The sequence below is a fragment of the Saccostrea cucullata genome, unplaced genomic scaffold (genome assembly GCF_032062105.1).
Source record: "Saccostrea cucullata isolate Sc308-1 unplaced genomic scaffold, CSIRO_AGI_Scuc_v1 ctg310, whole genome shotgun sequence".
Classification (NCBI taxonomy): domain Eukaryota; kingdom Metazoa; phylum Mollusca; class Bivalvia; order Ostreida; family Ostreidae; genus Saccostrea; species Saccostrea cuccullata.
Genome location: NW_026928727.1, coordinates 1 through 16,016, shown reverse-complemented (window position 1 = coordinate 16,016; position 16,016 = coordinate 1). Strand labels below are relative to the sequence as shown.

Below are 16,016 nucleotides of genomic sequence, written 5' to 3'. Positions count from 1 at the left end.
ATCAATTAACTGATTCGATCCGTTGTGGTGAGAAAAGGAGTTTTCATGATTCAGACTGATGTATTCCAAAGGGTCAGATCCCATGTTATGACAATATATCTTAACTCTTTGTCCTTCTGTTCCTATGGGATATATCCAGTATTCACCATCTGTTGTTATACCTGAACAATTGGCTAGATCCTTGCAAGACTTTGGAACTGAAAAGCAGAAAATAAAAGTCAAGATTTTCTGAATATTGTCGTTTACTAATTATTGAATGAAAAATTCACGTAACGGGTAGATGACAATTTATTGTCGTGTACTCATTATGTGGACTTCTAATTCAATAATTAGTAAACAAGAATATTTTCAAATATTTTCGAATAATTGTACGGCAAATGTTCATCTATATAAACTACACATTTAAAAGTGAAAACAAAATTCTGTCAAGCATATTCATTTTTTTCGCTAATAGGTATCCAGCAAAACCAAAATATTTCTTTCTTCATAGAAATATTTTTTTGGTTCTGAAACCCTATACTTTCAAAAATTGACAACATATGCTAAACAAAACGTTTATTTCAGAAATGAATTTGATTTTTGAAGATTCATGAGATTATGAACTACGACGCTTCAGACCGGTGTAACGACACAAAGTAACCCCGGTAGAACATTGACCAGGGGGTCATTTTTCTACATAGAAAAATGACTCAGGGTCGAAATTCTACGACAAGTAGGATCATTTTTCGACCGTAGAAAAAAATTCTAGACCAGGAATTCCATGACTCCACACGCGTTGAAAAATGACACCCATAGAAATTTGACCCCCTACTTTTTTATACAATAAAACCTTACATCTGTTTCTCCTGATATTTTTTATACTTAAAAATGTAAGTAGGCGGATTTTTTTTAAAATGTATTTTACTCATTTCCAACATATATTTGATTGCATATCTTAAAAGTAGCATCATAATCAATTTATCTTGTATGGTTTTTTTTTTTTTGGGGGGGGGGGGGGGGGGGGGGGGGGGCTTGCAGAATCCCAATGGATATATTACCGAGGTAATTCATTAAGGAGCATAAATTTATGAATGTATTTTAAATGTTTTATTCCAAAATGGCATAATATGTTTCTGGTAACCATTAACTTGTAGGGAGGCCCCCGAAATTATACTTTTAACCAATTTTTTTCCGGGTTAGGGTTAGATAGGGTTTCAGTTTTTATAAATCAAAAAACATAGCATAGAAGCCCTTAGTTCTTACATTTAAATTTACATATATGTATGCATTCTGCTTTAAAACACATATTTTGTTAACTACCTTATATAATGTATCATACTTTTCCCTGTATATTTGGGAAATACCATACACATCGAGAACATTCTTATAATGATATAAAAAAAAAATAACCCCCAAACGGACAAAAATTTACATCTGAGTGAATAATAGTTCACAGATTTCTATAAATTCATTAAAAGAAACTTCCTTTTTCTAAACGTTTTAGCTCTGACACCTGACAAATGGTTGCTGTAACATCCCCTTTCTTCTGAGATTTTCTTAGACACTAACTTTGCAAAAACAAATGGACTCTTAATCTATCATGCCATTACTTAATTTGATGTCTAAAGTCCTAGCTAGCACATACCTATGGCAAGCCCTTTTACTATTTATTCGTGAAATATAAAAATCTTTCAATAACATAGATATCTCTCTAGCATAGAGAAATATCTCTTAAGCTGATAGAGATATCTCTTTGACTCATAAAGAATAGAGATATCTTTATATCTTAGAGAGATATCTCTTTTTGTAAGATAGATATTTCTTTACTTAGAGATATTTCTTTATAAGCTAGAGATATCTCTTCAAGCAAGAGAAATATGTCTTTAATGGAGAGAGATATCTCTTAAAGTTAGAGAGATATCTCTTTAACAAAGTCAAAAGAGATATATCTTTTAATGGATATTGTTTTCATTTGATGGAGAGAAAACTGTTTGTATTATTAATGTTAGGTATAGTATAGCTTTGATTTTGTTATTCAAGCTTAAAAGCTTCAGAAATGAACACCTCATATCATAAGGCTGCTTGATATTATTGATATTACTGATATGCATCCGCCTAACAAGGATATTCCTGTTTTTTGCATCAAAAAATGACAAGGGGTCATTATTCTACTAGGTCTTTCTACAATGCACACGGAGAAAAACGACCACAAGTCCATAATTTCTTTAGAAAAGTGGGTCATTTTTCTACGTAGAATATGGATCAGGGGTCAAATTTCTACGTAGATATTCTACCGGGATCACTTTTCGTCGTTACAACGGCGTGAAGCGTTGTAGTTCATATACCTCATGAGTCTTCAAAAATTATATTCATTTCTTATTTTTACATTATTTTTCTGACGAGTCGCCACAGGTTACGCCATTCAACTGCCATTTTTAAAGCAAATTAAAACAGATTGCACTATATAGTTTGATGTTGAGTACGGTATTATGACGAAACACTGGAGATATTCATGCTCATCCACTGTAGTTCATGAGAAAATATACAATACTCTAATTTGCAAAGAATCTTAAGAAAAAATATTTGAAAATTAAAACATTTACAATTGTTTCTTCAAGGTGAAATAGTTCAAAGACAGTCCATTTTAGTAACTTGTTTGGGAGAGAAATAAATAATATTTTAAAGATAATCTAAAGTGGGTTTTTCCATCTGAAAATCCTGAAACAATGCAGTCTTTGTTAGTGAAACTACTATTGCAACAACATTTTAGAATAACTTAGTAATGATTACTCATGCTCGTCAAAATACGGCTAAATTATTGCCGACTCAGCGTTAAATAATAATCATCAATTACTCATCTGGTTATCCAACGTATAAATCAAAAACATTTCAAACACTGATTGCATCAAATCATGACTCTTCTTTGCTTTATACAACAATTCCCAAAGAAAATATAGAGCTGGAGAGAACTGCTTCTTTAATTTTTCTATTTTCATAGCTTGTGATTGGCAATAAACAGAAATTCATTCTGAATCTTCACACATGTATTCTAAAACTAATATTAAAAGCTGTTTTTCATTGCCATCATGTATGTAATCTTTAATGAGATAAGGCCTTCAAACGCTGGAATTCCCTTGACACTAAATGTGCTTCTTTCACCTGCTTCTATTCATATTCATTTGAAGATTGGTTGACTAAACAAGAGGCCCATGGGCCACATCGCTCACCTGAGCACTAAGGCTAGAAAAAAGTAGAAAATGGTTTTTATTGTAAAGTTTAAATCCAAAAGAAGTCTCATGACCAATCATGGATTTGCTATATTTTAGAAAAATGATTTTTAAAGAATTTTCCTATATATTTCTATGTAACACTTTGGTCAGCCATTTTGGCCCCGCCCTACCCAGGGGGGGGGATGTTATGATTTGAACAAACTTGAATCTACACTACCTGAGCATGCTTCCATTTAAATATGATGAATTATGGCTTTGCTATTCTTGAGAAGAAGATTTTTAAAGAATTTTCCTATATATTTCTATGTAAAACTTTGGTCGGCCATTTTGGCACCGCCCTACCCCCAGGGGTCATGATTTGAACACACATGATTTGAACAAACTTGAATCTACACTACCTGAGCATACTTCCATATAAATAAGATGAATTATGGCTTTGTCATTCCTGAGAAGATTTAAAAAGAATTTTACTATATATTTCTACGAAAACTTTGGTCAGCCATTTTGGCACCGCCCTACCCCGGGGGTCATGATTTAAACAAACTTGAAACTACACTACCTGAGCATGCTTCCATATAAATATGATGAATTATGGCTTTGTCATTCTTGTGAAGAAGATTTTTAAAGAATTTTCCTATATATTTCTATTAAATCTTTGGTCAGCCATTGTGGCCCCGCCCTACCCCCGGGGGTCATGATTTGAACAAACTTGAATCTACACTACCGAGCATGCTTCCACTTAAATATGACGAATTATGGCTTTGCTATTCTTGAGAAAAAATTGTTAAAGAATTTTCCTATATATTTCTATGTAAAACTTTGGTCGGCCATTTTGGCCCTGCCCTTCCCCAGGGGGTCATGATTTGAACAAATTTGAAACTACACTACCTGAGCATGCTTCCATATAAATATGATGAATTATGGCTTTGTCATTCTTGAGAAGAAGATTTTTAAAGTATTTTCCTATATATTTCTATGTAAAACTTTGGTCGGCCATTTTGGCCCCGCCCTACCCCAGGGGATCATGATTTGAACAAACTTGAATCTACACTGCCTGAGCATGCTTCCATATAAATATGATGAATTATAGCTTTGTCATTCTTGAGAAGAAGATTTTAAAAGAATTTTTCTATATATTTCTATGTAAAACTTTGGTCGGCCATTTTGGCCCCGCCCTTCCCCCGGGGGTCATGATTTGAACAAACTTGAAACTATACTATCTGGGCATGCTTCCATATAAATCTGATGAATTATGGCTTTGTCATTCTTGAGAAGAAGATTTTTAAAGAATTTTCCTATATATTTCTATGTTAAACTTTGGTCGGCCATTTTGGCCCCGCCCTACCCCAGGGGGTCATGATTTGAACAAACTTGAATCTACACTACCTGAGGATGTTTCTCCATAAGTTTCATCTTTCCTGGCACAGTGGTTCTTGAGAAGAAGATTTTTGAAATATGCCACCAAATTTTCAGTTATTCCCAATTATCTCCCCTTGAATGAGGGCGTGGCCCTTCATTTGAACAAACTTGAATCCCCTTCACCCAAGGATGCTTTGTGGCAAGTTTGGTTGAAAATGGCCCAGCGGTTCTTGAGAAGAAGTCGAAAATGTGAAAGGTTTACAGACAGACAGACAGACAGACAGCTAGACAGACGGACAGACGGACAGACAGACAGACGGACGCCGGACAAAATGTGATCAGAAAAGCTCACTTGAGCTTTCAGCTCAGGTGAGCTAAAAACTGCAACAAGAGTCGAGAAGAAAATACTTTTAATGCGGCCTTCAATTCAACAAATAGACATATCGAATGTGTTTTATTAATTAGAAAAAGTAAATTTCATACATGTTAGCATTAAATATCCACTGAATTTAAACAAAAGACACTATATAGTCTGCGGAATCTGTATCATATATAGATGATTTACTTACTAAACTTGAAAATAATCAAGAACTTAATAAACTGTATGACAAACAAGATAACTTCAGCTTTTTCTATCGTCACCTTCTTATTGTTATATTTCAACGAGCTATATAATGGTTTTAGGTCGAGATTTTACCATGGAGGAATAAGCACGAAATCCAAATTGAATCGAAAGTATGAGGGCGTGCAAGACTTTCTTAGCTTCATGCATAATTGATTCACAAAACGTAATCATTGCATCACAAGAACTGAATGAATAATAAATATTTGCCGATTTTTTTTCAAAAACTACTGTAAATCACTTTTTATTCGCGAGAACTTTATTTTCGCGTAATTACGAGAGACAGTGTGCTCGTGAAAATTTAATTCTCGCGTATAATAATATTCCTTAAGATTATATAAAGCAATGACCACAATTCGCGAAAATTTTGTCTCGCTTATCAAGAGTCAATGACTATCTCGCGAAAATAAGGTGTCGCGAAAATTTAGTGATCTACAGTATTAATTTAACAATACGAGGGGTGATCAAAAAGTTCGCAAACTATCTCTATATCTACAAAACCACAATTCAGATTAGAATGAAATTCGGTACACACATAGCCATACACAAGGTCTATGAATAGCATATGCTGAATAAAGTTTCTCTCCTTGTTTGTGACGTCACAATGTGAAAATGACGTCCCTATTTAGGTCACTTGTGACGAAAAATGGTTGTCTCAGTCGAACTCGTTCAACAAACGACTGTACAATTTATTGTAATATCTTAGCAATCCCTCTACAGTATCATATAATAATTTGTACACATTTTATTGAGATAAATGAGTTCCTATAAATTTAATTAATGATTGGATTAATCGTTTTAGTGAAGGAAGGCTGATGGTTAAAAATGATACTTGTCATCTTGACCAGTGAAAGCAAGTTTGAAAAGATATGTATTTTTAATTAAGCAATTTGCTATCAAAGACCTCCAATTAGCACTTTGAAAAATAGTTGAATATTTGAACAATGATATAAGTATTAAATACCTAAGATATCCTTTACTTTAGATTTTAAACATATTAGATATGATAAAAAGGATGCACCCATTCTCTATCCACCTTGAATAAAGATCTCTCCTGAGACAGAAGATTTGTGTTTTAATGGTCGCCATGCTTATTCTTGGAAAGGATGTAATTATCCACCCATTCTGTTGCCGAGATATGACCATTTCTGACAAATTAACTGTTCTTGTCATAAAAATTAACTCACATGGAAAGAAATATAAAACTCGGAAAAATCTTTTAACTTTGTGACAGAACGCTACGGAGGGGGTCACGTGACCGCCAATATCACGTGATTCGCGCATGCGCAGAACGGTGGTTGATGTGCATTAAAATCAGGGAGGATTAATTTAAAATATAATCAACATTAAAACCAAATATTGTTTCTTGTATGGAAGTTATTCAATTAGTTTGCGAACTTTTTGATCACCCCTCGTACTATGTTTTTGCTTTTTTGCTTTCTCTAGTTTGTTCTTTGTAAACGTTTTGCTACAATGGATTATTTTCACAAATGTCCCTATCTACGTTAGTCGTTATCGCGCTACGATTTATTATTTCTAGTAAACCATTTATTATTAATAGACTATAGACTAAGTGAAATAGTGAATATGCCAGATTTCCCCAAATTACATGTACATTAATCATCAGCTGATTTACTCTCAATTATCACGGTTCACGGCATATATGCAGATCAATGTCTTTTTAAAATATTTTCCTCCATCACACCCTATTACCGGCAACTGTGACAACCGATGCAACTGTGACAACAGACGGCAAAGTAATCAATCGCTATGACAGAGACCTCATTGATATCATAATTTTGACTATTTATAACATTCATTTACTTTCTTTTTGTGGTTTACCGTTTTGATCTAACCTTAAACTATTTTTCTGTTAAATGTAAAACTTTGATTCCTTATTGAAACAAAATAAGAACAAAATAAAGCTAAATTTCAATCGCTGTGCAAGAAAAATTGGTCAAATTGAGCTTATATGATAAAAACTGCTATTCTTTGGTCACTTTCCTTGTTGGATATAATAAATTTAGACTTTTTGAGGCATAACTTCAAAATATGGATAATTTTTGTTGCTTAATAAAAGCGCAACAAGCGTTTAATTTTGTTTGGTGAAATCGTTTTGGCTATCGTGTACAACAGGCGAGGCAAACAATGACAGCAGATTTAACACGAAATACGTCAATCAGAAACAGTGGATACAAAGTTGAATAAAGTATAAATTAGCTGTATCCTGGTATGCATCAAATCTCCTCAAGACATATTTGGGCTGTTAATATTGGTCATATGTATGGTACTTGCTATCACAGGTATTTATGGACATGTATCCCTCCCCCACGAGATTTAAAAAAAAAAACTCATCGTAAAGATCTATTTTTTTTTTATTTTCCTATTATACACATGATGAATAAGTGTTATAAATAAAATTTGTGGAAAAAATGTCCATTAAGCCCTGGGGTTTTATATCGGAGGGGGTGGGGTGTTCCTGTCCACAAGTACCTGTGGTTGTATACGACAGCAACTGAATCAAACTATTATTCGATAATCAACACAATATATTTTGCGCACCTTTGGGGAGAATTTCTCCACTTTCTAGCATTGGTCAATCATTTATCTTTCACTCCCTTATTCTAGGCACATTATTTAACTAATATGTATGTTTTATCCATCTCCCAACCCCTTTATACTTGTCTCTTTAAGTGATAAAATCGCTTGATTAAAATTATTTGTTTAAGTTGTTGAAAATTCACTTCAAGCAAGTTTATTGCCTGAAGAGACAACCATAAATGGTTGGGAGGTGTATAAAATATACATTTTGGCTACGAATATTTCAAGTATTGGGTAGTGAAAGGTAGTTGATTGACCAATGCTTGAAAGTGGAGAAATTTTCTCCAAAAGGGCGCAAAAAATATAGCGCCATAAATTGTACCTTTTTTGCATTACGGGATCTGTAGCGTTATGGTCAAAGACAAATATATATAAAACCATAACGCTACCGATCTGTAGCTATTTTGATCGCAACATCGCAGCTAGCGACAATAATCTGCAAAACACTCTTACTGTGTACAATTTTATGCTGAAGTCTGCATCAAACGTTACAGCTTCGTAAGGAATGCCCCTTTTTGCAATTTTATTAAAAAACCAAGTTTATACCTACATAAAACTTTTACATAATGATTAATATTTTTATTATTTTTGAATACTTTACTTGTAGGTACTTTAGTGTGGTCCTTGATATTTCACAGTTCCAAATATCCATTCTTCGTTCCCCATCGTTGGAAAGCAAAATTACGAACATTCACCAATGGACTGTCTTATTTAAACATGTTGATTATCGAATAATAGTTTGATTCAGTTGCTGTCGTATACAACCACAGGTACTTGTGGACAGGAACACCCCACCCCCTCCGATATAAAACCCTAGGGCTTAATGGACATTTTTTCCACAAATTATATTTATTACACTTATTCATCATGTGTATAATAGGAAAATAAAAAAAAATAGATCTTTACGATGAGTATTTTTTTAAATCTCGTGGAGGAGGGATACATGTCCATTAATTCCTGTGATAGCAAGTACCATACATATGACCAATATTAACAGCCAAAATATGTCTTGAGGAGATTTGATGCATACCAGGATACAGCTAATTTATACTTTATTCAACTTTGTATCCACTGTTTCTGATTGACGTATTTCGTGTTAAATCTGCTGTCATTGTCTGCCTCGTCTGTTGTACACGATAGCCAAAACGATTTCACCAAACAAAATTAAACGCTTGTGGCGCTTTTATTAAGCAACAAAAATTATCCATATTTTGAAGTTATGCCTCAAAAAGTCTAAATTTATTATATCCAACAAGAAATGTGACCAAAGAATAGCAGTTTTTATCATATAAGCTCAATTTGACCATTTTTTCCTGCACAGCGATTGAAATTTAGCTTTATTTTGTTCTTATTTTGTTTCAATAAGGAATCAAAGTTTTATATTTAACAGAAAAATAGTTTAAGGTTAGATCAAAACGGTAAACCACAAAAAGAAAGTAAATGAATGTTATTAATAGTCAAAATTATGATATCAATGAGGTCTCTGTCATAGCGATTGATTACTTTGCCGTCTGTTGTCACAGTTGCATCGGTTGTCACAGTTGCCCTTAATAGGGTGTGCTCCATGGTACCGATCCCACGTCTGTTGTTTTAGATGTCCGTGTTTGTTCTAGATCTACGCCTGATTTGTATCGTGTAATGGATGTTTGGTCTCGAATACTGTTTATTATCTACATATATTTCCTCAGTCCACTTTTTATCACCAAAGACGTGTAAGCCGAAAACGTTTATGCATAAAACTATCAAGCAAGCCACTCGATTGATCGCATCATGAAATTAAAAACACTTAGACATTTATTCCTTAAACAGTTTAACTTAATGTAAGATAGGGAAGGTACGACTTGATAAGTGACGTCTTATCCCCGTGTCACCTTATTGTAAGTTTTCTTTGACAGCTTATCCACTAACTGCCCTACTGACCAACTGTCTAACTGTGTCCGACTGGGCGTGTTACTGCACTTTTATATCTTTCTAATTTTTTGCATACTAAATTTTCATTTACTGATGACTTATACCAGTTGTCATCTTCTCTCTACTAGAGAGTTGCTGATTGCTAACTCTTATTATCTCTGGTCATCGCACTACAATTTGTTTTGTCACTGAAGATATAAAATTCTTTTCATTTGATCAATACATAGAGGATGCATGCAGTCAACAGGGAAAGCCTATGTCCCTTGGGCACCTGGTCCAGTGTCTTGTAATTCCAGGGGCCTGTGCTCTGTTTAAACTGCATGAGTTTATGAGTTTGATTGCAATTGTAATTTGTCATCTTCACGTTTTATATTTTATACAAGTTCAAATAACATTCAATCTAATGATATAAATGCTTCTATCACTTAAAGTGTAATAACATATTCTGTTAAGTTGATGACATGAAAACAGGTAATATGTTTGGGAAAGCTGCTCTTGGGAAAATTAATGATACACTTCGATATCAAATGTTAAGCTACAATGAACAACAGTATTTATTCACGTTTTGGTATCATAAAAGTAATCAGGACAGTATTCATTACATTGATCTAGAAATATTGCATTGAAGTTTATGAAAGAATTTCATGTCAAAATAAAAAAAAAAAAAAGAAAGCATGTTCAAAATAATGTTTACTTACCCTTACGCCTATTCGCGCTACTTAGGATGAAATACTGGACGTTATCAGGCATATCACTTTTTTCTTTGCTGTAGATAATGTTAAAAAGCTTGCAAGACTTATCAGTAAAATTGTATAATAAAGATACACAACGATTTTCTTTCAGGCACTGAAAACTGCAATGATTTAGCTCATCCGAAAAACCAGACCAAATTGCTAAAGAAGACTCAACAAGGTCTCGTCTTGATCTTAAAAGATGCATGTGGGATTCATCTGGAAAAAAAAATTGAAAATAAAACAAGTATAACACCAGGCCCCGGGATCTTGAAACATCTTAAGCTTAAGTCAAAATCTTTATTTTATAATAAAATGTTGTAGAAGTCAATCAGATCAAAATTAAAATATTTTTCAATATTGTTTCACTGAGTTGTTTTTATGTGCAAACAAATTAAGAAATAAATTTCTTAATTAATAAATATTTTATAGGCGATTAAAAATTTGACTTAAGTCTAAGTTTGTTTCATGATCATGGGGCCAGAGATATATGATCTCAAAATGCAGAATAATCCCTATAAATTAATTATTTTAAATCCATAGTTCATCTTTTAAAAAAATGTCTTAGGAATTATATTTTACTCACGAGCTGCTGTCACTGCGAACATTCCGAAATAAAGATAACAGTATTGAAAGAAAAGCAGAAGATTTAGATATCTCATGATATTATCCTTCTAATCGTACAACGATTTGGGGCTTTAACGGTGTACATAAAGAGATATTCTGAATCAATAGTAAATTATTTTTTTACGAAGAAATTTATTGAAGTCAAACCAATGAAAGTTGTTCTCAATGTTCTGAAGCACGGAATTAGCCATAGAGCATGTAGGTCTTTAATCATAAAAAAATGAATTTGAGCCTTAAGGAGGAATATGACCTTACTTTAAAAATGAAAGATGAATTGTTTTAATGCAACTTCATACAAATATCGATACAATTCATGAATTGTGATCACACGCATTTTTGTCGTAAAACTTGTAATTACTCTAGTACTAATTACCCTTAGTAACGACACAGGAAAGTCAATACATATTTCACAGATCAATGTGTTAGCTTCTAAAACAAAGAAATAAAAAAAATTAAGAATAAATGAAATAATAAAATATCTGTGAATGATAAAACAAATCAATGAAACGATCATAAACTAGAATCCTAATAGATGGTTCAGAAACATCCTTTTAAAAATAGTTCATACCTATTTTGTTAAGAACTTCATATTCTAACATGACTTGGTATAATTCTCGATTGTGGCTTTGAATAGGGTGTGGCAAAAGAATTCCACTGATAGCAATGATATTAAACAACCTTTTGTACAGTGCAAGTCTATAAATGTTGTGCTATTCTTCTGATAGAGAAGTAAACGTACTTTTCACACAAGAAGGCCCTCGTTACTGGACCAGAAAGTGCTTCCTTCTGATCACATTTTCATTTTTGGTGATTTAGGGGAAATTGTTTTAGTCTCCATACATTTAGAAAAATTATACAGTACTGTTTGGAATTGAGGAGGCTCTGTTAGCCAAGCTCTTCACAATAATTTCTATTTTTATAACTACAGGGATAATCAAAATATACATGTATTTTTGCAAGCCAATTTGATATGGAAAAGGGTTTTTTTTCTCTCTGTGTATGAGCCATTTATAAGTAATCTTTGTCCTGTTTCTATCATAAGCAGTGAAATAAACACTATTATTTTTATAGATATATATATATATATATATATATATATATATATATATATATATATATATATATATATATATATATATATATATCTATAATTGTCATTACAAGTCTTTTGAAATTGCTATATTCCTGGTACATGTAATCAAGTAGCTGGAAGGATCCAGATTATGATGTGTACTCAGTTATAAAGATAAGTTTTGTTGAAATGACAATAAATAGAACAGAGTTAAGAACTGATGAAAATATAATTAAAATTGGTGAGAAGATTAATTTCCTGTTTTTATTATAAACATAAAAATTGGCATATCAAGTATTATTATCAAGTATTAATTTCAAGATTTCATTTTAAGTCATTGTGTGGAGGAAAACGTCGGATGCTGTAAACCCTTGTGTAACATACATGTAAGTGCTACAAGTGTATAAGCCAGACTTTATTCCCTGAAAAGCCGACCTAGTACGACATATAATTAACATGATTTATTCGAAAAGATAATCTAATACGGTAAGTAAAATAAGGTTTTCTAGAATAATACTGTTGCTTGAAATCAGCTAAAATAAATTCATACATGCTGCTGTTGAAATGAGAAGGGTATACCAGGACCAGCCATTTTTATAAGGGGACATTATTTTATCACCATGTAAAATGCTTCTTAGCATCTTGGTATATGTAGTTCTTCATGTTTAATATTTGCTATAAAATATTCCAAGGATGAGCTAATATAAAACATTTTGCTTAATTTTTCATCTTTCCATATTTAAAACATCAATTATATATATAATTGAAGCAATTATCGTACTTTCAGTCTATTTGTTGACTAGAAGTTATTCAGTCTAGGAGGGAGGGGGGTCTAGAGTAATTTTTTAGGATTTATTACAGTTTCCCCAGAAAAAAGGATAAATTTAATTAGGGCTGTTGGTCGTGGGTCAATTGAATGTGGCTTCTCCATTTTATTGGGTGACCAAAACCTGTGGATTCGAAAGGTTTCGGCCAAGTGGCGTTTGCCCCGGGCCATTCAATTGATGCTATAATTCATTGTGCTGCTGCTGCTGCTAAAAACAAACTCATTTACTGTGAAATTGTGTGCTGCTTTCAACAAATTCATGAATTGGTTTGCTTTGCTTGTTTAAAACAAACCCAGTTGCTATGCAAAATGTGTACTGCTTTCAACAAATTCCATGCACTGCTTTGCTTGCTTAACAGTTGTAGTAACGTTTGCGGTTTAATAACCCGGAACGATAAATGCATAAGTGTACTTTTAAGTTTATTATACCCCCCGCTTGAAAAGTGGGAGGGTATATAGTAATCGGTATTTCCGTCCGTCCGTCTGTTACGCTTTGGGGTACCCATCTCTTATTTGCAACTCCTCTCATACCACTGAAGGAAATTTAATGAAACTTTCACAGATTCTTAATTACATATTGCCATTGTGCACCTCCTATTTTACTTTTTGATCTAATGTATATTTTTGATTTTCCAGAGCAAAACAGGGACACTGCCATTATATTCATATGGGAGGCGGGGGGTATCATTTAGTGAGCTCATTGCTCACAGTACCTCTAGTTTAAAATACATGAAATATGATTGTAAGGTTAGGTACCGTTCGCGGTTTACCAAGAACAGCCATTATTATGCTTATTATAAGTACATGTAATAGTTTGCTTCCATGTTGTTTGCTGCTGCTGCTTGTTGTTATTTGTGGTCTTCTTTATGCTTGGCGACCCCTTGCAGCTTCAAATTATGCTACGACCAACGATCTCCAATATCAAAATAAACGTGTATAAGATCATGTTTGTTTTATTTCCCTCTATATAAATAATTGTACAATATATTCTTCGCTGAAAAAAGCAACACTTGCGTAAACACTTGGATGGGTACTCAGATTGCGATTTATTTTATATAGGGTGTTTATGTATGGTTAAAATTTTTTAGTCCTAGGTCACCCCAAGAATAAGTAAAACACTTGTCACTAATGCTTCTAACCACTTGTTTTAGACCTTGGCAAAGCCCCAACCCCCATTTTCGTTCATATTTGTTTGATATTTTCAGAAAATTATAGTTTATAAAAATATCACATTAACAATATAAAAATAGTCTTAACAATTTGATCTTTTAATCTTTTATTAATAAAAGGCTGGCCATCAGATGATATATGCTATAAGCTGACTAGCGGTTCTTCTGTCTAATTCCCAAAGGATACAGATATATGTAAGAGCTGCTTTATTAGAGATGCTCTAAGAGAAATGGAGGGCGGCGAAGATTTTATATAGTAAAAAAAGTATTTTAATATTTTCTTCTTGAAAACAGCGAAGCCATTACAAGTATCACTGCAGAAACAGAAATATTCAAAGGGAATTAAATTTCGTTGTTCACAATTATCGACGAAAATAAACCCACACTAAATTTTATATGACTATATTTTGAATTGAACAAATTTCGAAACAACGAACTTTTATTTCCACGAACTCTTTCTAAATGACAAATCAACGAAAATTTGTGCCCAAATAAAATTTATTCTTCTTCAGTAGTTATATTAATACCTAAGAATCCTGAGATAATGTACTGATTGAAATTTGACAAAATATAACGCTGGAGGAAGGGTGGAACTGCCGGTTCTTACAAAAAATTACATATGAAGAGCCTTTGCTTGATCTTTTTTCAATTGCCCAAAAACTCTTCTCAAAATTTTGTAGAGAAGCCATTTTCGAAATATATATTTAAAGGGAAAGAAGACTGACTAATTTCTTGAACCAGTCATCAAATGCTATTTTTATGCAGTGGTATGAAAATCTTTTATCAATACATGTACCTTGAGCAGCCATCGATCTTTGAGCGAACGCTCAAGTCAACTAATATTCATCACAATGAAAATCATTCTTTTTACAAAGTGTATATATAAAATTAAAGGTTGCTTTCATTTAATGTACTATGTCGTTTATTGTCCCTTGTCTTTAGCACTACATCTTCATGTTTGACAGATGACTGCTGTTGCGGCTGCAGCCGATACTGAAAGAGAATTTAGAAGACACAAGTTTTCAGATTTGAAAACGTTCACATAAGGTCTTCACAACAATTATCAATTTTACAATATCTAATTTATCAGTAGGTTTCTCTTAGTTCTAAAAAATACGTGAACAAATTAAAAGTTTAACGCATATTGTAATCACTACTGTTATTCCATGGTATGAGATAGAGACAGAAGGAAGGAAGGCTCAAACTGATTGGGAAGATTACGTGAAATTTCCTCATACCCCTAGAAAACAACGTGTAAATTCATACCGAACTCGTTTGAAACTTGAAACGTGATAGATCCTGTTGAGGGTCCACATATACCACACCATCCTAGACAGCCAAAGGTGATCTCAGTTCCGTCCGAAGAAATTTTAAAGTTTCTAATCGCTGTAGCCCATCCACTGACCTTACCCCACGTGACCTAAAGAAATAAAGATATGATGTTAATTGAAAGACAAGAAATAAAACAGGCATTCAGAAAGGTGATTGCCAAAATTTCTTGAATTAAGCTAAAGAGTACTGTAACTTCTTTATACAGTCATATCATTCGAGTAAAAAGCATGAATTACTGAAGGGCTGACGACTAGTCCAGTTTCTCTGGTGTTGATAATCGCAGATGAAAAATATGGACACGGACTTCGAAAATCTTCACCATTACAGTCATGTATTTCTCCATAGGGTGAAGTTGGTGAACCAGTCTTGGTTGCAAAAGAATAATCTGTACCTTTTACCTCCATGGTCTGTAAAATAAAACAAATGTTTCAGTGATTGATAACTTTTTCATCTGCTTGCCAATAGATTAATTTCCTTTGAATTTGATCAATACAAATATTTTACATTCAGAAAAATCAAACAGTTTAAAATTTTCCAGTTCAATTTTAATTGAAAAA

General features: G+C 33.0%; 1 protein-coding gene across 1 annotated transcript; it reads right to left on the bottom strand.

Annotated features, from left to right (window-relative positions):
• Nucleotides 1–14,232: 14,232 nt before the first annotated feature.
• Nucleotides 14,233–15,865, bottom strand: LOC134278552 (A disintegrin and metalloproteinase with thrombospondin motifs 9-like). Its single transcript, XM_062760858.1, has 3 exons — nucleotides 15,696–15,865; nucleotides 15,394–15,547; nucleotides 14,233–15,120 (listed from the first exon to the last, which is right to left on the bottom strand). Exons 1-3 carry the CDS (start codon nucleotides 15,861–15,863, stop codon nucleotides 15,080–15,082), a joined length of 363 nt encoding a protein of 120 aa, XP_062616842.1. The 5' UTR covers nucleotides 15,864–15,865; the 3' UTR covers nucleotides 14,233–15,079.
• Between the last annotated feature and the right edge of the window lie 151 nt (nucleotides 15,866–16,016).

Bases quoted from the DNA above. Each gene is read 5' to 3' on its own strand.
- LOC134278552 (XM_062760858.1), bottom strand. From the start codon at position 15,863: ATGGAGGTAAAAGGTACAGATTATTCTTTTGCAACCAAGACTGGTTCA. The intron at 15,548-15,695 runs GTAATTCATGCT...TTATTTCTTTAG, and splicing joins GACTAGTCGTCAGCCCTTCA to GTCACGTGGGGTAAGGTCAG. The intron at 15,121-15,393 runs GTATGAATTTAC...ATTCTCTTTCAG, and splicing joins TCAAGTTTCAAACGAGTTCG to TATCGGCTGCAGCCGCAACA.